Source organism: Drosophila teissieri, chromosome 3L (genome assembly GCF_016746235.2).
Source record: "Drosophila teissieri strain GT53w chromosome 3L, Prin_Dtei_1.1, whole genome shotgun sequence".
In the NCBI taxonomy this organism is placed as follows: Eukaryota; Metazoa; Arthropoda; class Insecta; order Diptera; family Drosophilidae; genus Drosophila; species Drosophila teissieri.
Window position 1 is genome coordinate 3,876,203 of NC_053031.1, and position 24,838 is coordinate 3,901,040.

Here is a 24,838-nt window from a genome sequence, read left to right on the forward strand (position 1 = left end):
GCCCCAAGGATATACTTCCATTTTGCCTACTCACCATGTCCTCCTTTCTTGCCGTTCGCTTTACTCTTCGATTTCCTGGGATACAAATGTATCTTGCTCTGTCCACAGCCCATCTTTCGAATGTGCCGCTGCCTCTAGAAATCCAGAATCGCTGCTTCTGCTGCTGCTGCTGCTGCTTTTGTTGTTGTTGTTTTCAATTTGTGTTGCTTTTTTTATTTATCTGATTTTTTGTTGTATTATTAATTTGTTGCTCGACACGTTGCTCTCCCGCTCTGTCAGCCAGTCTCCTCACTTCTGCATCACCTCTCCTTCTTTTATTTACGTGTGTCGTCTATTCTTTCTTCTGTTTTATTCAATTTTCACTAATTTAACTATGTGTGTAAATTTAATTTATTTGATTTGCTGTTGTGGCTGCCGCTGCGACTGATGCCGTTGTCAATTTCGAAAGATTGAGGTAGCAGCAACAAATGCTCCTCGGGGGGAAATACATTTGTGCGTGAGTTTTTCAAAGGGAAAATGCCACCCAAACCACCCACTCAACCAGCCACCTATTTCCAGTTCAAACCAAATACAGGACAACTTGGCTAATTCCACTGAAGTCAATTGCTTAATTAGTGGACAACTGAACAAATTATACCACGTTAAGAATAAGCCATTACTTCCAATTTCTTCAGTAATCGTTTTGCAGCACGTTCAGTATTAAATCAAAAAAATAATTTAATGCTTTTGAATTTTTTGAGATCAGTCAACAATTTAAGAATATTAATCATATTATTATTTGAAGCTACATTTTTGTTATCGTTTTTGTTTTGATTTATATATTTTTAGTTGAGGCATTACATACTGGTAAATAAATTTACTGATACTAAATAAAATTTCGGACTAATTTCATTTAAATATTTGTCTCAAGAAAGAGTTTTGCTTGGTAGTAGCATTATGAAATATGAAATGGTTTGAAATTGCAGCTTAAGTTCAGTTTTCCCTGTTCGATGCTTCACTGTAGTGGCATTTTCCTCATTTACTTGTCTTCTGTATTTTGGGGACTGTAACGGAAATTAAGTGGGTACCTGGCTGGCACTCAACCACTTGTTTCAGCCGCGCTATAAATTCAATTTGCAGCGTCAATTTGTAAACAGGACAAACCCATAAAAGGGTTTTCTGACCAGGGCTGCAGCAGCACTACGCCAATCGCTCTCCTTGAGAGCCTTTTGTGTGTTGTTGATGTTTTCGGTGCCTATGAAGCACCAGTGGGCACCACTGCGTTGGGATTATCGCGCGCGTGGTGCTCTTCTTGTTGTGGTTGTTGTTTATGTTGTCGTTGGTAATTTAAACAAATAATAACGATAATAAGCACAACAAATAGTGTGCAACAAAAACACTTGAATTATATTCAATTATTCGCAGAAAGAGCGAGAGCACTCGGCCACTCGCTTTTGCTCACTGGATATTATAATAGACACCGACACGGGAGACACACCGCACCACCACACGCACGCAGAGCACACGGAGTACACGGAGCACACGCACACATGCGCCCATTTTGGGGGAAGACGGACACAGACAGGCGCGCGCCAAAAAAGAGAGAGAGCGCCACAGAGAGAGAGAAATTGATTTTTCTATTTATAAAAAAAAATCAAAATATATCCGCTTGGTTCACATCTTCCCTTTTTTTTTTTTTTGATATTTTTTGATTATTTTATTTTTGTTGCCGCCAACTGGCAGCGAAACATAATTTATGTTTTATTTATGATTGCCGGATTTTCATTTAATTTCCATTCCCATGGCGATTGTCGGCTGGCCGCTGGCCGTTTTATTTCGCCCCATAGAAACTTGTTTGATTTATCTCACTTGACCACTTGGGCGCATTTGGCCATTCCATGAAATAAAAACACTAGCATTTACCGTTTAACGTATACACCAGCTTATTTACACCAATTTGTTAATAACTAAGAGGAACTGTCGCCCATTTTTTCTGTATTTTCTTTTTTATTTTATTTTTTAATTATTTACACTGGCTTTTTCCTGCGGAAAACTTTGCCGAAAAGTATCTGCGACGCGCTGCGAGTGTGCGGAATTTGTATGAAATTTATGCTGCATGACACTCCTCTTTGTGTCACAAAAAGCGAGAACCGCTCTCAGCGGCATGCCAGCACACACACAACGATGGAGGTGAGTGCCCACTGAAATGGGGGTGGGTTTTCAGGCGGAGCTTTCGCACAGGGGTTCAATGCTACCGGAGCATGCGGAGCTGGAGCTTTCGACAAACGCAGAGCTTCGGGGTGCCCCCCCCCGACAGTGAACTCTCCTGGCAGAGCACGCTTTAAGCTTTGTGCCAGGAACTTTTCGGAATTGTTGGCCACGCGACAACTGCTCCAGTAATGCCAAAAAGCTCCTGCAGAGGTCAGGTCAGTGCCCATTATTGAAGTTTTCAAATTGTGTTATACAGTCACCTCTATTCTAAGTTAATTGTTTATGAACAGACTTTAATTGATCTTATAACTAAATTGTTCTTTTTTGTATTACTGTATGTGAATACTGCACTATTTGTTACTTTTTATATAGACCCCGAAAACAACGGACACAACGGACACCACAGACACCACAGATACCACAGACATCACGGACACCACAGACACCACAGACACCACAGACACCACAAACACCACGGACACTACAAACACCACGGACACTACAAACACCACGGACACTACAAACACCACAGACACCACGGACAACGCGTACAACGGACACCACGGACGTCATGGGCATCACAGACATCACGGATACCACAGACAGCACAGACACCACAGACGCCACGGACAGCCCGACACCACGGATTCAACGGACAACCTATCCTGTATCCCGGACAGCAGACTCCGAACATCAGGCCCCAAACTCCGCACCGATCACAGACTTTGGCGTATTCCAATAATTTTTATATATTTCACAAAATATATTCGCACGACAAAAAAATCGCACCCAGTCATGTTAGGCCTCATTAATTTCCAGAGCAATGATTTTCTGACCATCGCTCCGCTCCACTTCCTCTGGGCAGAAATCGCAGGACAACTAAACTACCCCCTGCGATTCGCCCTTCTGCATAACATTAGATGGGACATGTAGATGGCATTATTTATTGCATAATAATGAAGTGAGAAACGTTACAAATCAAAACACTCGACAGCATCGATATAAACTTTCGTCCGTTTCCATTCACAAGATTTTTTTTATCATTATAATATATTTTTGGGGCAGAATCGCTGGCATTTTTTCCGTGCATTTGTCAGCCGCAACGGAATTGAAACGTTTGCGCTTTTATTGCCAAGGACGTGTGTCGTTTTCGGGGGGTGGACAGTCCTGACAACTAGGACAATTCGGACTGGTGGGAAAAAAATGAAATGTATATGACCATGCCGAACAGGAAGTAATATACAACAAATGCGAAATGATATCTTCCCATTGATCTATGGATTGGTGCAAAAGAGGGTGGCATTTTCAGCCTTTTATTAATAGTGTTTGGTAGGATTAGAGAAAATGGTTTCGCCAAACAGCCGAAACCATATAAGTAGAGAAATTTATACATAAGGCTAAATATATCTATATTTATTAAATCAATTTTACAAGTAAAGTTGTAAGTTAAATTCAATTTAAGAAAATGAGAATATAATATTTCTAACAACTCTACCAAAGAAAGGATATAATCTACGTTTTTATTCTGTGTGTTATATATTATTGTTTATTATATAATTTAGTGAATATAAATTTTTATATAAAATTCAACTGTTATTAAATAATGTTTGAATATTTCCAGGAGCTCCAAACCCAACCTTGAACTTTTTACTCCCCAATACCTTTCCCAAATTATCAAAATCCTTATGAAAGGATTGTCCTTTTGGTTAACTGCCGATAATGGCGACATATGTTTCTGTCACGTTGTTTGGCATTTCTCCCGCTGTCTGCAACAGTTTGAACCTGTTGGGGTGTCCTGCCAGCATTTAGGCAAATTTTCGCACTCCTTTCGATCTGCGACCTCCCCGGGAAAACAATTTACATAATTTTCAGCGATTTTCCGCAGCTCTTTCCTGATTTCCCAGTCTTTTGGCCGTGTTGATGATTTTCAAAGGTTGGGGGGAGGCAACCTGAATGAATGACGTTTGATGCGGTGGGCAACGTTTTGTTTAAATCTCGACTGTCGATTGTGACTATCATGAAAGTGGGCGTATCCTTTAGCCACGTGACCGCACGCGTTGTGTTGAATTTAACACGGGACGGAGTCCTTCCGATCCGCAGACTTGGGTGCAATGCAAATGGGGTGCGATACACCCGCAAAGCCAGGCAGCCAGTCAGCCAGCCAAATATTTTTTAAACTTTTTTCCTTGGCAAACGCGAGGCGACGGAGGACGCGTGCAGCCAATAAGTCCTTCATCACTTCCGCTTCAGTTCAGTTCCGTGATTTTGCACAAATAATGTTTTGATTGCGTGGCAGCGTGACGTGTAATTATTATCGCCGCACACAATCGCCATCACCATCGCCATCACCATCGCCATCGCCAACAACAAAGGCTAAGCCCTCGATTCCGGGGGCTCGTTGGTAGGAGAAGGATGCCCAAGTGCGGCAAAGCAATTAAAATGATTTGCCAGATGAAAACCAGCTAAATCAGAAGATCCTACGAACTGGTAGTGCATCAATGAGGGCGGGAATTGGGTCTGCTTCCAGATAAGTCTAATATATTTAGGCAAATCACTTAGTGGTAATGAAAATGACCAATGAAATGACCAAATGACCAATCAAGAATTTATTTATATTGAATATGAAAGGTTTGGCATCTTAAAGTTAACTTAAATACATTTTTAGGAATCAATGCGCAACTAATTTACCAATAATAAGAAAAGAGCTTTAAAGGTCCTTTTTAGAGCCTATCATTTATTTTACACCCAAACACTCATAAATGTCTTTAATTACAAAGTATGCCCAAACTGACAAAAAATATCTAAAGACAACTTTTTTAAGGACACTCACTCGGCTGCCGCAAATCACAAATTAAAAATGGCTGAGAAAAAATTATGCAAATTTAGCTGGCGCCCAATCCTTTACAGGACAGCGAGAAAATTTCATTAAAAACAGCAGCAGCGCAAGAAATCTTTTGATAAAAATTAAAAACTTTGCGCTGAAGGACAATTGACAAGGCGGAAAAAGAAAATAAAATGAGAAAAGAAACGAAACGCAACGCAACGAAAATAAAACATCAAAAAATGGTGAAATGATGGAACAAGGAATTAAAACAAGCAATCATAAAATATTATGACAGCGTGGAAATTGGGGTAGAAGTCGGTGAAATATTTAAATTTCGCCAAGCTGCTTTTATATAATTTTAATGTCCTTTTTTTCCAGAGCCTCTTAAGGTCCAGCCAAGTGGAGTGCGACTTGCCGGCTGCTTTGCATAATTATATTCATTGAAAACTTATTTTCTTCAAGTTTTCCGCAGCAGGAAAATATTAAAAAAAAAAGAAAAACGTGGAGAAGAGAAAAAATCCAAGAGCTGAATTGAGTTACATCACAAGAAGATGGCGAGAAGAGAAACAGTTTTTGACATTTAATTGCAGAAGAACTGCAGCATTGAAGATGGGTGCCTGAATAATGGAGGTGGAGCAACTGAGAAACACTGAGAATCGGAGAAGAGCTGCCCAAATGTCCACCTCGCCACTTGGAGAAACTCGTTTCAATGGCCAGCATCCTGAAGATGCTGGAACTTGTGCTGCTGCAGACGAAGAGGAGCTCGAAAGCTGAGGAGCTCGTCCCAGAGAGAAGAAAAAATGTAACATGATTTAATGACATGAATTATTTATGAGTTTCCTGTCAATCAAAAACCACGTCAAAGCATTTTGATGGCGATGTCAACGCGCCAGTGAGCAAAACACACGATGCTGCCTCGCCAAAAGCATAAAAAATACAAAGAAAAAGTACAAAAATAAAGAAAATAAAAATGAGCCAAGGTTGCTTAATATATAATATAGTATAGTAAAAGTTGGCATAGGACTTGAAGGTCTCAAATGAGACCTCACTTTCTAAGAAAGTAACGGACAGAAGAAATATCTAAAGAAAAAAAAAATACTTTGCAGATACAGAAAAAATAAATTATAAATTAACCATTATAAATTTTAAAACAACACTACTATCAACACTTAAATAAATTTATAAACTTGCTCTGCTTTATAAAACATACAAGATCTTTTCTCTGTTTTATCTCAATATTGCTTATTCCTCAATAAAAATGGTTGAACATCCCCATTTGCCAGGCAATCAATATTTTTCTAAATGCCAACAAATAGCTGCACAAATGATATGCTAATTTCTAAGCTTTTTAATCAAGCCAAAACCCGCACTGAATTTGCATACTGTTTACTTTTTTCCCTATTGTTTTGGCAGGCCAAAAAGTGTGCGAGCTGCGTTGCCATTGTTGCCCTTCGAATGAAATCAATCATGTAATTTATGTTTGCATAATATGCCCACTGAAACAGACAATTCCTGAGCGCCTGCCGCCCAAATGGACTGCCAAGAAATAAATATTTAACAATAATTGATTTAAAAGTCGCATGCAAATGTTCCAGGACGAAGGACGAAGTCTTTCTCATCTTAAGCCGCTTGGCACGTGGGTAAAACAGCGGCTGCTTTCGCAATGGGGTGTACCTTCGTTTTATTCTTTCCACTTTTTAACCATTTCCCCGGCCTGCTGAGCAAACATCCTGGTTCCAGGATATTCGGACTGCGCCTTTTAAGCATGAAATTATAGAGAATATCCTTTAAAAAGCTTTTGATTTCGCTGCCTGCGTGGGTTCTTTCGTCCTCCCATCCAAGGCGTATATGCAAATGTCCTTCATCTGCTTAGCGCAAAAAGTTGTTTTCTTCGTTTTCCATGGCGACCCAAGTGGCTTCACTTTTCCCTGTTCCTGCTCCCCATTTTTGTCCCCCGACCAAGTCGCATTTGCATGTCTTTGTCTGGAGTTGACCTCGTCGTGTTGAAGTCGCCGCTGCGTCAGGTGTTGCCTACAGGATACTAATGTCCTGCTGTTAACGCTCTTAATGGCACGAACAAGCTGCCTGCATAATGGAGTTTTCGTTTTCCCATCTCCCTCCAGAGATCCTCCCAGTTTTTCCTCACAGCCCACAACTGTCTTCATCTGTCAGCTGCATTCATTCACCTGCTCCGTCTAATGTTAATGACATCTCCTGAGCGAATGCATCAGGTTTTTTGAGTGAGTATCGGGAACCTTGGAAAAACTAGCTCAGCATCTGGTCAAAGCCAAAGGATTCGAGAAGGAAGCCGAACTAGAAATGGATGAGATAGCATGGGAAAGATTGCATCACGAGCATAACGACCTTAAAATACACTCTCTATGATACAACTTAACATTTATAAAGATTTCTATGGGTATATTGAATCACAGAGTTTGATTCTATAAGGGGCACTAAATATTTAGGATTTTAGTGGCTGCACTGTATAGAGTGTATCAATATTTCAGTAAGCTACTTTAATTTTTAAAAATTTCAAAAATAAAGAAACTAACTAAGAAGACTTTTTATTTGGTAGAGTAGAAACTGCTCACCTCTGCCCCACTGGGAACGAGCATATCCACTCCTCCAACTCCAACTCCAGCTCCAACTGCAACTCCATCTCCGTACCCTTGTACCCATTTGGGTAACCGGGTAGACAACTGAAATTAGCATTACTTCCGAGTGATCGCAATCTGCGCATACTAATTGCTCGGCCCGGCGACTCCAGAGTCTTGGGTCTTGGTCATGAGTCTTGAGCATCGAGTCTTGGATCCATTCATTCATGGGGGCAATCATTGAAGGAAGGCCTTTGCGCCAAACTTGGCAATGCCTGAATGATTCCGATTCTGATTCTGATGATGACGCTGCTGTGCTGTGATTTTTTCCAGCCTGTCTAGACATTGCATATAAGGCAGCGGCGACTGGAGACTGTGAAGCCCAAGACTTGCAACGCAATGCGATGCGATACGATGCGATGCGATGCGTGGTGAGCCTTGTTGTCTCCAGCGTTTGATTCTCGGGAAAACGGGAACCCTTGGCTTTCCTGCGAAACGGGCACAAAACACCAATCATCCAAACATCATTGTCAACACGCCAGCGTCGTCGTCTCAGTGTCGTCGCTCCATAAACGGCAGTTTATACGCAGCCATTTAAGGATCGCAGCTCCGCGGACTGTCATAACTCCTGGTAGCCGTACCGTACCGTACAGGGCATCTCCATTCGAGCGCCATGGCAGCACTATGCGATCATCTCGGAACCGGCGAATCCAATGCGATTCCAATGCGATACGAAAGCGATTCCGCAGCGATTCCGCAGCGATTCCATCCCATCATCACATTGCCGAACGTCCAAAAAAGGCGCAGACGCCGCAGCTTCATGACGCGCGTTGGGAATATCCAAGCACCGTCGTCATACTTTCCCTGCTCCCAAACATCCAAAGATCCAATGATCCAAAGATCCAGTCCAAAGACCATATATACAATATGTTTCCTTTCGTTTCCGAAAGCTTCAGCTCTCCAGCTCCAGCTTACCAGCTGGTTCTCAAGCGCTCAAAGTGTCAAGCGTCAATTGCCGTTGAAGTTTATTGCCTTGGCAGCAATTAAAGGCATTTTTCTTTTTCTTCCTTTTTGCTTTTGGTTTGGTTTGGGTGGTTCAGCTCCATGTGACCAAAATCAATCCATTTTGATTTGATTTCTTGATTGGCTGTCGGGGGAATTGAAATGCATAATTGAATTATCAAATTAGAGTTGGTGTTTGGATAAATAATTGTTATTCAGCGGGGAGTTGGTGGTTTCAATGACTCACTGGGTGTTTCTGGGTTGCATTTAATTGCATATAAATGCAACAGAGTTTATTAAACGCTAATGGGAAAAATAGCTACATATTTATAGCTTGTCAAAGTAATTTAAACGGAAGTTGCTTTTTTTTTGTAGTTTTTACTATTTTAATTTCCTTAAATAATAGTAAAGATTCCAATCTAAAGCAGATAGAGTCAGAAATCTTCTACGGCAGTAAATCTTATGCGTGCAATTCAATTGTACAAATTAGAAGTGTTCACTTTAAGTTCCCAACTCCTGGCTTACTACAATTTGGCTAAGTAAGTTTTTATTGCTACCGGTTCCGTAGCTCCAACATTCTTTTCATATAACTCAAAGAGAAAAATTCATCACCGCAATATGCGCAACACACACCTAGAACAAAAAAAATTGAAGAAAACTCTGGGAAAAAGAAGTGGCTGGTGGCAGTGGCAGGAAAATTGTCATAAAGGTGCAACTGACAACAGCAGAAGAGGCGATGGCGAGGTTAGTAAATTTCAATTTATATGCAGAGAGAACAGTGAGTGAAAAGGCAGGAGCAGCAGGACACAGGACATGGGGCACTACAGGATGAGGATGAGGACGAGGACATAGGACACAGGACACACACAGGACGCAGAGTCAAGGAGCCAGCGCGCAAAAAGTGTCAACGTAATATTTTCTCGAATTTTCCAAGATTTTTCGTGCCATTTTATTTCCCCTTTGCTCGCTGTCATTTTCTTTTTATTTTTGGACGCCAGCAACGCAAGTGGAAAACGCAATTTCATTAGACAAATTGAAAAAAATAAGTGCAAGCGTACACAACAACAAGGACCAAGGACTACGAGAGAGGCGCCTCTTTATCCTCTATATATATACATGCAGTATATACATATATCGTTCTATGTATATCCTATGTACCAAGAAGACTGACGCCATATTGCGGACAATCTAAAGATTTTCCCTTGTCGTTTGCCATTCGTTGCGATTGTTTTTCACGCGCACATACGTGTAGGAGCGGAATGGAATATGTATATATGTATATATATAAGGATGTGAATGGGCACCCAACGGTGGAGCAGCCTCGTCCTTTTCAACAGGATGCTGCGCGCGCGTTGAAAAGAGGCGGAGACTCTCTGGCCAGGCGAAAAAAAATAGACCAACACTTTGCGAGGAGCACAGCGGAAAAAAAGCAAAAGAAAACCGTGAATGCAGCCGGGACTCTTTCTTATCAACGGACTCGGTTCGGCAGCACTCGCTTTCCCCACTTTCCCGACTTTCCTGCTTTTTCCCCCAAAAAACGATGCGACGTCGCTGATTGGAAGCTTCGGCAAACAGCTCGTTTTTGGGGCGGAGCATAAGCTCTCGACACAGTGGCGTCGCCAAATGGGGGAGCATTTCGTTCCAGAGGGGATTTTTCTGAAAACACAGAATCATTTGAAATTATTTATAATTTGTATAATATTTTTAATAACTTCTTTTAATAGATATGCTTTATTATACAAGCAATATTGGAGGTTTTTGGAAGAATTCATTTGTTGTTTATGGTTTTGGTTGCATTTTCTCTTATTTAAGTTTTTATTTTAAACTACAATATATCGATTTCGCGTGCTGCGGCTATCATGCCCACGAATCCTTCGGTCACCTCGCGTGCCACTGGAATAATATCCTCCGGAGGCAGGACAAAGCCCAATTCGCCCTTATCGCGCAGCTCTATGGTATAGGGTATCTTGATGTTCTTCACCGCATAGGCCCATTCCTTGCCCGAACCAGAAACTTCATCTAAAACAAGTACCCAGATTTATAAAATGTATTGATAAAGATAAAAATGTTAGACTTACATAATGTGGTAGCACTGGATCCATAGGTAAACACCGTGCCATATCTTCTATAAAGGGCATCCGAAAAGCCTTTGGCCACGTGCATCATTTGAGGATAGTGTTCGGGAAACTCTAGAGCGGTGTGTCCCCACGGCGAAAGGACATATTGTCCATAAGAATGTAACGAGATGTAGATCTTTATGGCGCCTTCAGGTATGGAGTTGTTTATATAGGCTGTTAGTTGGCTAATCTCGGGATCTGATTCTGCCGAAGGACCACCATACAATTGTGAACAGGGATCCGAGTCAGCTCCAGTCACTGAAATTAAATAATAAATGAAGCTTACTAGTTGCTACATTCTAGATATAAAGTATAATAAATATATCGTAATCAACTTACACATCCAGAGGTAATCAAAGTTGCGATTGAGATCAGTGCCAATACACGTTCCCGTGGGATCTGAATTCAGACGGGACTTTCGCCAAAGACGTTCCTGCAAAGTCATGGTAATAAAGATAATCGGTCATAGAGCTAATTGACTACTAGTTAGTAATAGCCGATAAGATAGACGGCGCTATAACGATATCGGCATGTATTTGATCTGATAATCTAATCGAAAGCGCCCTGCCCTTTCATTACCATTCATTACGTATCGTAAATATTTAGACAATTTATAAGTACTAACCACTTCGTGCGAATAAGTAAAGCCATCTGTATTCAGAACGGGAATGATATACCAGTCTACATTCTGCGCTATATCCCTGACTGCAGGGTTACGGGGCACCAGTAATTCATCGATGAAATATGTAATCGTCGCTGATGTAATCCACTCGCGGGCATGAATATTGGACTCTATGAAAACTGTGGGATTTCCCTCTTTGTACGAGATTTTAACACCTCGAATCGGTCTGCCCTCATGTGAGTTGCCAATGGTAAAGGGTGTGACTATATCCGGATAACGAGCCTCGATCACATCCAACCAGGCGTAGATTTCGTCCAGAGTGTGAAACTGTGTCCACTCCATGGAAGTAATACGCTGTTTGGGTCTCTGCGCATCGATGTGCATCTGAACATTATCGATCTTCAGTCTATAGGTGAAATTATGTGTGGTCAAGAGGCTTTCAAATGCCTCCTGATATTGAGGAGGCAGCATTACATCAGAGGATTCACCCAGGTGACGAGCCTCGCGCCAATTGCTGAGCTGTGGCAAATTCAATTAAACTATTAAATAACATTAGGTTTTATGAATTCAACCTACCTGCAAGGACTTCTCCTGAGAGTTGAGCAGCCTAAACTGCGCCAGATCGTCGATCCTCACATTGTATACCTTGTAGTTATCATATCGCACTTGCTCAACGCACTGAGCCAAGTTAAAGAGTCCTACGACTAGGAGAATTTTCACCAACATACCGCTCAATGGAAAAGTCAGCGTGGAACTGTCGAGGCCCGTAGAATTCCGACCTGATTAGGCAAAACTTATCGCCGCGACTGCCCATTGAGTCCATTGACGGTTTCTTGTTTTTTTATCAGCAATAAAAAAACTATTTTAGGCAGGCCGAAGCCTTTTTGTTCAAGCAGTTCAAGTTTCGAGTTGTCTGGGCTGGCGAGCAGCACTTGGTACTTAGGCTGTCTCTCAACTTTACACATAAATTTTGTGCAACGGCAGCCCATTTCATTGTAGGTCATTGCATAATGAAGTTACCGCCCCGAGGCACATAAATTTCCCTGGGAGCTCGAGGAGATTTCAGACCGCTTTCTGTTCGCTGTCTTCTGTCTTCTGTTTGACTTGCGGTGCTTAGTGCGAACATTTTGTTTAGGCCCGTTACGGTTGAGGTTTTCGCAACCAGTTTCAGTTACGTTACGTTAGGTTTTTTTTTTATGTCCTGTGGCGAGTGCTTAAAGGACTTCGTCCTGGGCTTTGGTCATATTTTGCGCGGGTATTAGAGGAACACGACGTGGTCGTTGTCACCGCATGAGGTGCGTCAACCGTGTGTCCTGTGCCCGAAAAGCGGCCAAGGTGTGGGGATTCCTTAAGTGGCCTGGACATGAAAGGCGCATCAAAGTGGATTTGCAGCGGGGAAAATGCCGAGCGAAGAACTACAGGGGTGGCAGCAAAATATTTCGCAAAAATGTTAATGGCTGTGTGAAATATCGGTGGAAAATGCTAAACATTCAGTGGCATTCAATCTGGCTAACTTTCGGGCAGTTCCAACTGAGAAGGGTGAAGAATTTACAGCCTTTACAATAAATCAGGGATTTAACAGCCACTTACAAGCCTCAAAAGTCAGCCATAAAGTGTGTAAAGTGTTTGGTACTATAATTCCTTATGCTTCAATCAAGATGAAGTCCTTATTCCACTGAGTTAATATTGCATTTCGTCCTTATACTTCTAATAATAAAACTGATTTAAAATTCCATACAGTTAATTTAAATCCTGTACTTGAAATTACAATTAGTTTGCATGGATATTTATGTCATATCTGGCTGAGAATCGTGATAAAACTTATACAATCTGTGAATATATTTTAAAAGAAATGGGAACTTTGACAACTTACTTTGCGCTGATGATCGCCGCCTGGGGAATGCAACTACGACCTCGACTTTATCTTCCCATGGGTGAATTGGAACTAACTCTTCAGATGGCCAACCTGACATGGGCTTTTATAGAGGCCAACCTGTATACCCAATTCACGATGCTGATTCTACTGCTGCCATCAAAGGTGTTTACAACCCAGAGGCAAAGGAACTACAAATGGGTCTTCGTGATGCCCTATATACTGCAATATATGACTTGCTTTTGGCGCACTACACAAAATGTTAAGGAGCTGCTGACTTCACCACCGATGTTTTTACTGGAGGATTATGCGTTAGCACACCTAAAAATGAGCCTGGTTTTCGGACTGCAGCTGCTGGCATTGATAGAAATCGTTTTTATTTTATTTTATAACCTGAATAAAGAGCCACAGCAGATTGCGGACTAAAAAAAGGAATAACTAAGTGGAGATGTAAGAAACAGTAGCTGTAAGATGAAATTAAAGCACCTTCCACTTCGCCAACTCCTTTCAACAATTAGTGGCGGATTATTTGATTAGCTCGCTAATTGCCTTGTCCTCGACACCGCACCAAATAAATTTGGTGAACCACTTATTGCTTATCAGCGGCAATAAAGGCGAGCCAAGCGGGATTAAAGCCAACTCGTTGGCGCAGGATTACAAGTCCTGCGGCGAAAACTTGAGCCGAAACTTTCAACACCTCGTGGCGGCGGTGGAAATTGCGGAAAACTTCTTAACTTTTAAACCAACGGCGAACACAACACTTGTCGTGGCGCGTGCGATAAGCCAGCGTCGCTTTTTTAATTGCGCAAAGTCCTTGGGACTTCCACCGACCCAAAGGACTCCTGGTTAAAGCCGCCTTTAAAGTGTCATAAATATCGCGGCGTTTATATTTCCTGCAGCACTTTTAATTGTGTGTTCGCTTGGTGGAGGAAAAGAAAAAATAAGCCGGTCATAACATAAATCTCATTGCTGGGGTTAACATGTCGTATGCTTAATATTTTTTTCACTCAACTCGCGAAAAAATGTCAATGCCGGAAAGCGTTTAGCATTTGGTTTTTTTCATTGTGCTCTGTGGATTTAATTAGCCTCAAAATGTCCCCGGAAAATGGCAACCTGGCATGCCACATGGCAAGTGTCCTCGCTTTCCTGGCACGACGGAGGGTCGGCCAGGATAAGCCAAGGAAGTGCCCACGGCCAAGGAAGGAAGTTGCATGTTCGGCCTCAAGTTCAATTTGCTGGTTTTAGCCACATTTTTGGACAGCTGGTGTGCTGTTGGGTTGTGGCAAAGCCGGTTGAGGAAAACATTTGGCTGAGAGATGGGAACCTGATTCATAATTTCATTTTTTATTCTTCGAGAAAAAGTTTTTCTTGCCGGCATTTCCCAGCGGGATGTATACTTTAACTTCCCTTTGTTAATGTAAAAAAAATAGTGCAAATAAAATCACTTCACATTTAAATATTTACATATTTTAAAAATTAACTTTATTGACATTTCATGTACAGTGATTAAGTTAAAATGAGGCCTTAATAATGCTGAGAGCCAACCAACCGAAGTTATACTTATGCTTATATTTTATTAAAATACAGAAGCCCATTCTCACCCAAATCCACGCTGCATGTTGCCCGGCCATTAATGCAACATCTAGGGATACGAACTGCAGATCGTTATCATGGCAATTATAGTTTGCTGCCTTGAGCAGGCCGCTCTATTGTTAATTTGACTCGATTTCCAGGTGGAAAATACCAGGAACAATTGCGGCTAAGGCTAAGTGGTTCCATGCGTTGACACGCCCAGCTAGAGCAACTGCAGCAATTATCTGGCCATAATTAACGCTGATGCATAGCAATCTAATTGCCGAACGGGCACGCTTGTGTGATCATCTCCTTTCCGATCCCGCTACCAAGTCATACCATCTTCTATATACGAGTATGTACGTATGTATATCATAACCCATACCCATCCCATCCCAGGCGACGTGACAACAAGTGCCCACCTTGACTTTTCGCTGCCACAGGGGGCGTGGCACATGCCAATGATGATGATGATGGTGATGGAGATGATGATGTTGATGTGCCGTGTTCAGTAAGCGATTATTTTTTCAGTTGAGCATTTCTTCAGCACGCCACTCAGGCATCGAATTGTTTTCATTTGGTGTGTTTGTGTGTGGAGTTTTTTTTTAAACGTCGTCGCTGCCAGCTATTTATTGTTAAATGAAGCGATTTGTTTGTTGTCATTATGCTGCGAAGCGTTAAAACATTTTCGCTTTATTTTTTCTACTCTCGAAAATTTGTTTTTCCACTGCCGCCGCACAGCGAGAAAATTGGGTGTGGAAGCGGGTGTGTGCGAGGTTGTAAAGGTAGGACGTTGAAATATATAAAAGCTATAGCCTCGGGTTAAGGTGGTTGGGATTTTTTGGCACATCGTCAGCGGCTCAGGTGGTTCTCACTGGCTCTGAGTGGTGGGGTGTACAGCGGTAAGTGGTTGGAGCAAATGCCTTCTAAGCGACGTTGTCGATGTGTGAATTCCAAACAAGCTGCGGCAGCTGTTCAACATCTAGTCAGAGCTGGAGAAGTAAAAAAAATATTTTGCGAATGGTTCGACTGCTTTTTTTCACGGCTGTATAGCAAACGGTTTAGTGAGAAGCGCAGGGGAAGGCGTTGTAGCCCTTCTCCGCGATTCTCAAAAAGTTTACTTGGTTACGTTTCCATCTTATAATTAGTTTACATATCCTTTCTTCTTTTAATATTAATGGTTTTAAAGTAAAGGATTGATATCCCTTAGACTCTCCACGCAGAGGTTTCCTTTTGGAAACCATTTATCATAGGCAACACAGCACCCCAGCTCCATCCTGCTCACATCATTGACTTAATTCCACCTTGACATTCTTTCGACTTGTAGCTGAGAACCCACATCAGCGATCTCAGACATGCTAACTAAGCCCTTCACCTCGATGTGGATGTGAATGTGGATGTGGATATGCTGATGCCACCGTGGGCGTTTGTCTCCGCCTAATCCGCTTTTAAAGTAAGTAACAAAGTAGAGAAAATAAAACGCAAACCGGAAATCACAAGTCAAGTTGATGAACTGTCGTTGCGGTGCTGTCCTCGGTTTGAAAATCGGGCAGACTACGATGACGACAACAACGCACAAGCACAAAAGACATGGCACCTGCAAAAAAGTTTGCAGACACATTTGGACCCTTTGCCCAATGCTCCAGCTTCAAAACCCATTCCCCCTTTTGCTCCGTTAGAGATTTACGCATTTATTTTGCATTTTTTATTTACCGCACAGAACATGCGCGCAGATTTAAGCAAAAATCGCTGGCTGAAATGCTGAAAAGCAAAATCAAAAGCTAAAGCTAAAGGCGAAACGAGTTGAGTAGAGTTGGTTAGACACATTTTTCGGTTCGCTTGTCGATTTGCCTGCGTTGACATGACAAAAGGCGCAGATCTGCATACATTTGCATGTCATTGGACACTGGTGGATCGCATCATCAGGCAAGGACACTGGAAATCTGAATCTGAAATCCCCTTAAGACATTCGGGTACACGCCGCTTGCCCACGTTAACAATATGTTAAGTTGCCCTACGACAGACTCGCAAAACTCCACTTTGATTCACAAAAAAAAGAAAACCTCGGCCTCAACGAGTTAATCGCTTCTCCTCGGCCTTTTCAGTCATTTGTCAGCTGTCTGTTCTGACTTTTCTGTGTGTTTTTGGGTGGGGTTTTCCCTCTTTGGTGGGAGGCATAATTGCAATTTGTTTGAATTAACCAGTTAGATCTAGGCATTGACGGGCAGTACAGGCCTGGGCCTCCAAAGACCAATAGTCACCACTTGCAAATGCCGAAATTTATTGCTTGGACCATTAAGGAAAGTAGCAAATTGCTTTCGGCTGGTCAGCACTCGAGGCTAATGTGCTCACTATTTACTGGCCAGGGACATCTCCAACCCTTCAATTCGGAAAGGTAATAAATATCAAAAGCACCCTGGAGGCAAATATTTACTTTAAAATTGAAACCTACCCCTTCCAGTTTTCCCTGTTTGCTCAAGCTGCGTAAGTGCGTGAAAGGGTTCGCAGGCTTAGAGAAAAAAAATATATATAAAAAAAATAAAATGTGGGAAAAAGAAGCCTTTAATGGCCTCGCTTTTTGATGTTTCCTGAGCCGTGGGTGTTGGCAGGCAATTGGCCAACTCCCCCAAGTCCACACATCAATAGAATTTCGCCTCTATCTTGGCCCATCATCAGTTGGTAACATTCCTTGCCGCTCAGAAATTCAATTCAAAGCCGTTTTCAGCATTTTTATTGCCTGCTAAATTGTTTTTATAGGCCGTTCGAAAACCAGCCAGAAGCTCTTCTTCCGGGGCACTTTAATTTCTCTATTTTCACTGTATTTTTTCCAGCTCTTTTCCGTTCGGTCCGTGGTTATCTCGTTGCTCTTGTTATGCCGCAATTGCCAGACCATAAAAATTAACAATTAACAGAGCGCTTAAAATGAACAATCGCAAATCGCGGCTTACAAAATAGCCGTGGAAATGCCATGATATGAAATTGAAAAAATGGCGTGTCACAGAGGGGGAAAATGGGAGGAAAACTTACGAAAATGGCAGGTTGTGAATTTGGAAATACACTACACATTTTAACAGAGAGTTTATATTAAAAATATTTTACTTTTATATTTATTTTAATGAAATATATTTTAATGATATTTATTTTATTATAAGCATACTATACTGTCATCTTTAATAAATAAATATTTAAATATGCAATACTATTCCACTCCATAAATATAAAAAAAGGTAACTATTTATAAATAAGAACTATTTTTAGTAAAAAATTTAAAACTATTAGAATAGTTAAGATTTATGTATAGTCGTTTACGTTTATACTTAAACATATTAATGGTATTGGAATGTTACATAAATTCTTCCATATTAGATTGGGAAAAAAGGCATTACAAAGTTTTTTTTCTTGATCTTTTAGCTATTTATAATACATTTTTTGTAATAGTTAACCTACCCTTTAGAAGCTCATACCTCATGTAGAGCATAATTATGAGACGGAAGACTGGCGACGGTGCCGACCAACGGACAGCGTGGACAAAAAGGGTTATGAATGTGAAATTGTCATGCAAGAATTAGCCATGTTCTATGTTGTGGCCACGTCACGAGTATTTCGTTACATTTTATATTTATTTTTAACCCGTTTCTGCCCCTGTTTATTTTTCTTTTCTGTATTTTTTTTCGCTGTCTATTCGCTGGTTTTGTGGCTAACCGTCACGTCAAGTAAGGCGGCTTTTTATGGCTCCATTCGGTTCAGAATGTCGGCAATTATTTCCGAAATGCTGGAAAAACATTGCTAAATGTTTGCCATGTTTGCTTGACGCTCAGGAAACGTAAACATTTAGTGTAGTCGGTGTAGGTTCACCCACTCTATCGGTTTTATAGGATCTGGGCACCCCAGTGGAGTTTTCCCACCCCCTCCATACTGGGCAAAGTCACCTCATATGCATTCATAACTAACCCGATGGAGAATGCATTTTAATGTGCGCAAAAATCCAATTTAAATTCAGAGCATTTTCTCTGCTCGGTAGACGCAGCATGCAATCACAAAATTAGTTGGCGACGAGATAAGAATTTTACTACTCTGCCACATAACAATAATATATGTAGTTATATATACATATCTCTCTATATATATAATATATAGATGTGATATAGGGAGTAATGCGTATAAATCAACGAAATAGGGGAAGAGCACAGCTGCAAACAAATTCCAAATAATTCCTGTGAGCGACGTGGAAAATTCATTTGACAAAATGCACAAAAAAGCAATTTCGAGCTGCAGACAAATTGAAATATACGCAAGAAGCAGGTGCCGCTGAAAGGGGTGGGGAGGGAGGCGGTGTTGGGCGTGGTACTGCAGTGACAGTTGGGTAAATAAATATGTGGGTGTATGTATACATAAAGGGAAGTATATAGGCAAAAGGCGAGGCGACATTCGGCCATGTATTTGGAGTACGAAGATGCAGCCACCACCTAAAAGTATGCTACGAAAACAGACGAAGCTGCTGCTGCTTCTTCTTCCACAGCTGCCGTATGTGAGAGGCGCCTACGCTTGTGTGTGTAGGTGCGCCTGAGCTTTTCGATTTCAGTTTGTGCCTCTGTGTGTGTGCGCGCGTGTGTGTGTGAGTGGTGTGCGATTCGCCATTCGCGCGTTGAAAATAGGAGGAGCTGAGAAAAACTTTCCATGCGCAGTTCGAATTGCAAACAAGAAAATATGAACGAGAAAAATGCGCTTAAATATTGGAAAATAACCGAAAAACTTCTTTCCCAAAAACTCTATGAAATTTAAGTAGCTTATTCAAAGAACTTTTAAATTGTTAAAAGCTATACATTTGCATTTCAATGCAGATATAAAAAGCAGGGTTTTAAAGTTCAACAAGTTAAACTAGAACAAATTAAAATTTAAGTTAATTAAACTATTTTGTAAACATTTTGTAATAGACATTTCTCGTTCTTCAAAAATCAAATTAATTATTTATTTTCGATTGCAGGAATTTAAAGGATTTTGAATTTATTTAAATATGGTTGTGACCATATTATTAACATGTTTTAAAGATTTATAATTGAATAACCATTCCTTAGCAGTACATTAACTGCCAAAGTTCGGCAAATTCGCAGCTCTTAAAGCATTTTTAACATAGCTTGTATCCATTCCCTTTTTTTTCATCCTTTTTTTCTGGGGTTTTCTAACTAATGCGGAAAAGGCGGAGCTCATTGCCTATCATTTTGGTTTTTGCCGCCCCTTTGGGGTTCAAACCACGGCTGCCAAGTCCTGGAAAACGTACCCAAGTCCCCCGCTGCGATAGATATCTCCTGGCTATTAGTACGAAAGTCAGGCTTGGGGGCCAAGTGAGTGAACTCCAAGGTATCGATGGCATCGATGGCCCAACAGGCCGTTTAGCGCCATCAGACAATTCCCGCTGGCTCAGCGGCATTCACGCGTGCGCAAACGGGTTACAGAGGGTTACTATATATATGTATATATATGTATGTATGATCTGGGGGGAATAAGATCGGGGAAAACAGGATGAATGCAAGCTGGGAGCACCCAACAACAATCAGTCGATTGTCACAGATATTTGTCATGTTTCTCTGGCCAAACTTTCCCTGCTGTTCTGGCCTGCAAAACGTTGTAAAAATGTCAATTGCGTTTTCTGCCTTTTATTTGGATTTTTTTTCCCTCCATGTGTTTGGAGTCTGTTTGTACTGTCCATCGATCGGGTTTCATGTAATTACATTGTTTTCTGATTCATAATTAATTTGATCTGTTCTCCGCTCGAGCAAGCCGCATTTTTCTGAGCACTCCAACTGATTTTTACATGAGCTCGCAGGCAGGCAATCGAACATTGATAGTTACTGAGTGATGATTTAATGAGGCAAACGTGGCATGTTGTGAATGAAATCAATTTTGTGAATGTGCAGAATGGCAAAAACAATGCCACCGCACGATGGAAACATCCCAGGAAGCGAAGGACAGACGGCCGGCATTCATACATAGTTGCGAGTACCACTTGCAGCATAAATGTCTACAGTTGGGTGTTGTAATGAGTCTTATGAATCAATGAAATGTTGATTGAGTCGAGCCAGGAGTCGAGCTGCTAGTGTGTTTCCCTTATAAGCCATATTGATACAACTGCATTCATGCTTAAAGATTCTATTAATATTACTAATATTTGTCAAGCGTTCAGAGTTAGAAAATAATTAACTTATTAATATCTCTTTCTATGGTGGACAGCATGGGAATAAGTATCTTGCCTAAAAAGTAAATATATTCATAATTTTCATTGGCTTTTTATCTGTATAATCGAAACCGAAATTCCCTCAACTTTTTTATCCGCAACGCACGACTTGCGATTGACAAATTAATGCGGATCACAAATCAACACCTCAACATGTTAATCACATCAAAAAAGGGATAGTATGGCGTTAAAAAGAAGACCCTGAAATTGAACCCTCTCGGAGTTGCGAGTTGCAAACCCCTGAAAAGCAAAAATTAATTAAAAACATCAACAGAACGCGTCGAGATTTACAAATGTCTCCTTTGCTTGGCTGCTGGAATTAGTTCAGATGGGATTGGGAAGGGCCTGGGATTTGGATTGGGTTTGGTTTTGGTTTAGAGTTTGGGTTTTCGAGTGGGCCGGTTCTGGTGGGTGGTAAATTCCCAGTCACACCTTTGTTGCTGATGGCTTGATAAACGACGACCGCAGATTCATTCATGGTTCACGTAACCGTGAACCGTTCTCTAATCAGCAACCCTTTTGTGAGAGATCTCGCCCCGAAATTGGGTTGGTTTTATTTTATTTACCCATTTACTCTTATTTTTTTTGATATGCAGATTTTGGAAATTCCGGACAAAAAAAAATAGAAAGGGGACCGATGATGATGTCATTCGGTGGCTGACAAAACGCTTGACTGATTACACTTGTATCTGTTTTGTGTGCAGGGCTCAATATGCTAAAGGGATATGAAGGATTTTAAATTGTCCTCGACTGACTCCCTTTGCTCTTTGCTGCTTTGCTCCTTTGTGCCCGGGTGATGAATTTGGTTTATTGAAAGGCGTCAGTGCGTGAAATGATGTGTGTCAATTGCATGAATGCCACCGCATTTCCCACATCGCACATTCGCAGGATGTTCCATCCAACTACGTACAACTCACTCCCGGTTTTTGTTGACAGCGATTATGCAAATCGGTCGAGCTGGCATTAATTTCTGAACGACTACGTCCAGGTCTTAAGCTGCTTTCACCTCAAACTCGCACTTAAAGTTCTCTTTGCGCCCAAAACTATTGCACAAAATTTGCATTGTTGCGAAAATTTTCAATTTATATGCTAAGCAAAATGCAGCACGCTTTTGCCCACTCGCTGTGCACTTTTAATAAGCAATTAAAACTTGATCGCTGATGGAGTGTAGCCTTTAGTTTTAGGTAAAACCCTCCTTAAATCGCACACATATGTGCCTGTCATTAGGGCCGACACCATTTAATTGCCTTGGTCGACGGAAATTTATTGTTTTCATTTCAAGCAACCGCAAATTGCCGAACAAATGGTACAAATTGTTTAAAATTGCATCGCCACCTCCACGCCTCATCGCACACCCCGATCGAAAAGTGACCCCAGTTTCGATGAGGGGTGCATTCTAATGTGACCACTGGCCAGTGACCATCGCATCACATCACATCATCTCATCACCCCCGAACACAGTGAAAACACCGAAAACAACCTCAGAATGCGTGTCATTAAAATAATTGATACGCTTGTTCGAGCAACGCCTTTACACCAATTTAATTGATAGCCACCAATGGACATTGGAGGAAAAGTGCGTGCGCGTGATTTAATTTTATTGCTCCCCCGTTTGTCCCTCTTAATTAGTTAATAGATTCGATTTTCCAGATTTTCGGGTGGGGAAGGTGGCTTCTCTGGTTTCTCTAAAATTTATACAAGAGTAGTTATTGTACTTTATGGCCGCTCGTAAAGTGCTTGCCAAATTTGTTGACAAGTCAGCAATTAATTTCCAGATTAATGGCCGAAAAAGATGTGTGAGTTGGGATGAGATATGTGAATGAGTGATGACTTATAAATGCACTTGAAATCAAGGAATATTTGAAACAATGGATGCAATTTTGGATTTTGGATATTTTTAAACAAATATACAATGCAATAGGGTATTAATATTTTAATATATTACAAAGTAACTATTTGGAATCATTGAATTTTAGTTTATTTGTAGGCCAATGCAATTCGTTAAATAATGTTGCATAACTTATAGTCTCTTCTTGTAATTAGGTTTTAATATATCAAATATTTCCAGTGAAAAAGATGAAAGAATTTTCCGAAAGGGTCTGGCTGGAAAAATGTGCGATGATTTTTGCTGGCTAAGAGCATCAGTTTTATGTTGGCTCCGCTCAGTCGGAGCCATAAAACTTCACCCGCTTCGCTTTTTAATCTTCTCCAGCTGCGAGTGAGTGGATTTCGCTGCTTATCAGTTGCGTGTGTAATTGTCGTATAGAAATTAACAAGGGTCGGAGGAAAATGGCTCTGCCAATGGGAAAATCGGAAAAAAAGAAAACGGAAAGGCAAGGGGCGAAATCTGGGAAGTTGAGAGCTTGCGATGCGCTCAAGTGGCGAGATAAAAGCCCTCTAGCTGAGTTAATGACTTCCAGGCTCTGCTGGGGGTTTCGACTTAAGACGCCATTTTTATCGCAATTGTCCTTTGGTTGCTGCTGCCGCCACTCGAAGGACTTTCAGGACTCTCAGCACTCTTATTCCGCTTCTGATTCGGAAATCTGGTGCTTTACTGGCCCTGTCCATGTTGCCAAGTGAGCGTGGCAAATGTTTTAATGGCGAACGTCGCGACACTCGAGTGCAGGCCAAGCTGAAGGAGAGAATATCCTGCCATTGCTTTGATTTCGTCCTGCTAATGAAATCACGTCCAGATTCCCAGATACCCAGATTCCATTCGAGCCACGCCCTGAATACATATTCTGCGCATTGCTTTGATATTTGCAACCTATTTGAATTTTAATTGCCCACCAAATCGCCTTTTTCGCATGCAACCACATACACCATCAATCATAATCGATCAGTTGGGATTTGCGTGATGATGATTGTCCTGAATCCTTCGTCCTGCCTGATAGATGCCTTTTTAAATGCATTCTAATGCGGGAGGGCCCGAAAAAATAAAATGGGGGCTATGGCAAAAGTGTGTGTCTGCTAGGCATATCAAATGATGTGATGTGTCATGTGTCCTGCATGTCCTGCGAAAAAGTCTTTGTCTGGTCCTTGAGAGCACTCAGCTTTCAGCAGCAGCAGCACAGCCAGCAACTTGCAAATTATTTGCATTTCAAACTTTTGTTGATGACATTTTTCATGAAAATTTTAATGTGTTTTCCAGTTTCGTTTTTTTTCGCTTAGGACCGTTTGTACCTGGCCTCTCACACACACACACACGCACATTCGCACACTTTTGGTATATTAATATATGCAGGGCCTGGCTTTTAACACTCATATTCCAAAAGGGGATGTTGGGGGCGTGAAAAACTTTTTCCACACGAGAATGCGTTTTGTAATGAAAGTTGAGCTACGGGGAAAAGTCGGGGCAACATTTTCAATATTCATGTGCCGCTGTATGTGTGAGTGGGATGTAAATGTGGCTGTGAAAGTTTTAACATTTGTATGAATATAATTTAGAATAAATAATAAAAAAGTATATATACTTGGCAGCATGGCGTGTGTGTCCAGAAAAAGGCAAACACAAATACATTAAAATTCCATTAAAAAGCAAGCATACGAAAAAATCGCACACATTTATGGTATGTGACAAAAAGGATCACACACAAAGTAAATAAATTTTGAAAAGTTATTTGAAACTTTCAAATAAAAGTACATATGTACTATACAAATTTAAACTATTCTTGTTACTTCGTGTAATTTTTTAATATTAATGGAATATGGTTAGTTTTTCAGCATTAATAGAAATGCCTTCGATAGCTTTCTTACATAGTAAATATCATATATTTGTAGGTATATATCATATTATTATATACCTTTTAGCA

The 24,838-nt window shown here is 41.0% G+C and overlaps 2 protein-coding genes across 2 annotated transcripts; one reads left to right on the forward strand and one right to left on the reverse strand.

The window, feature by feature from the left end:
* Positions 1 to 10,390: 10,390 nt before the first annotated feature.
* LOC122617401 (zinc carboxypeptidase) lies at positions 10,391 to 12,091 on the reverse strand. The gene is made up of 5 exons (XM_043793250.1): positions 11,926 to 12,091; positions 11,353 to 11,868; positions 11,067 to 11,160; positions 10,689 to 10,985; positions 10,391 to 10,629 (listed from the first exon to the last, which is right to left on the reverse strand). Exons 1-5 carry the CDS (start codon positions 12,073 to 12,075, stop codon positions 10,436 to 10,438), a joined length of 1,251 nt encoding a protein of 416 aa, XP_043649185.1. The 5' UTR covers positions 12,076 to 12,091; the 3' UTR covers positions 10,391 to 10,435.
* A 1,043-nt stretch (positions 12,092 to 13,134) lies between these two features.
* LOC122617791 lies at positions 13,135 to 13,659 on the forward strand. The gene has a single exon (XM_043793778.1). The coding sequence runs from the start codon at positions 13,139 to 13,141 to the stop codon at positions 13,646 to 13,648; it is 510 nt and encodes a 169-aa protein (XP_043649713.1). The 5' UTR covers positions 13,135 to 13,138; the 3' UTR covers positions 13,649 to 13,659.
* Positions 13,660 to 24,838: the final 11,179 nt, after the last annotated feature.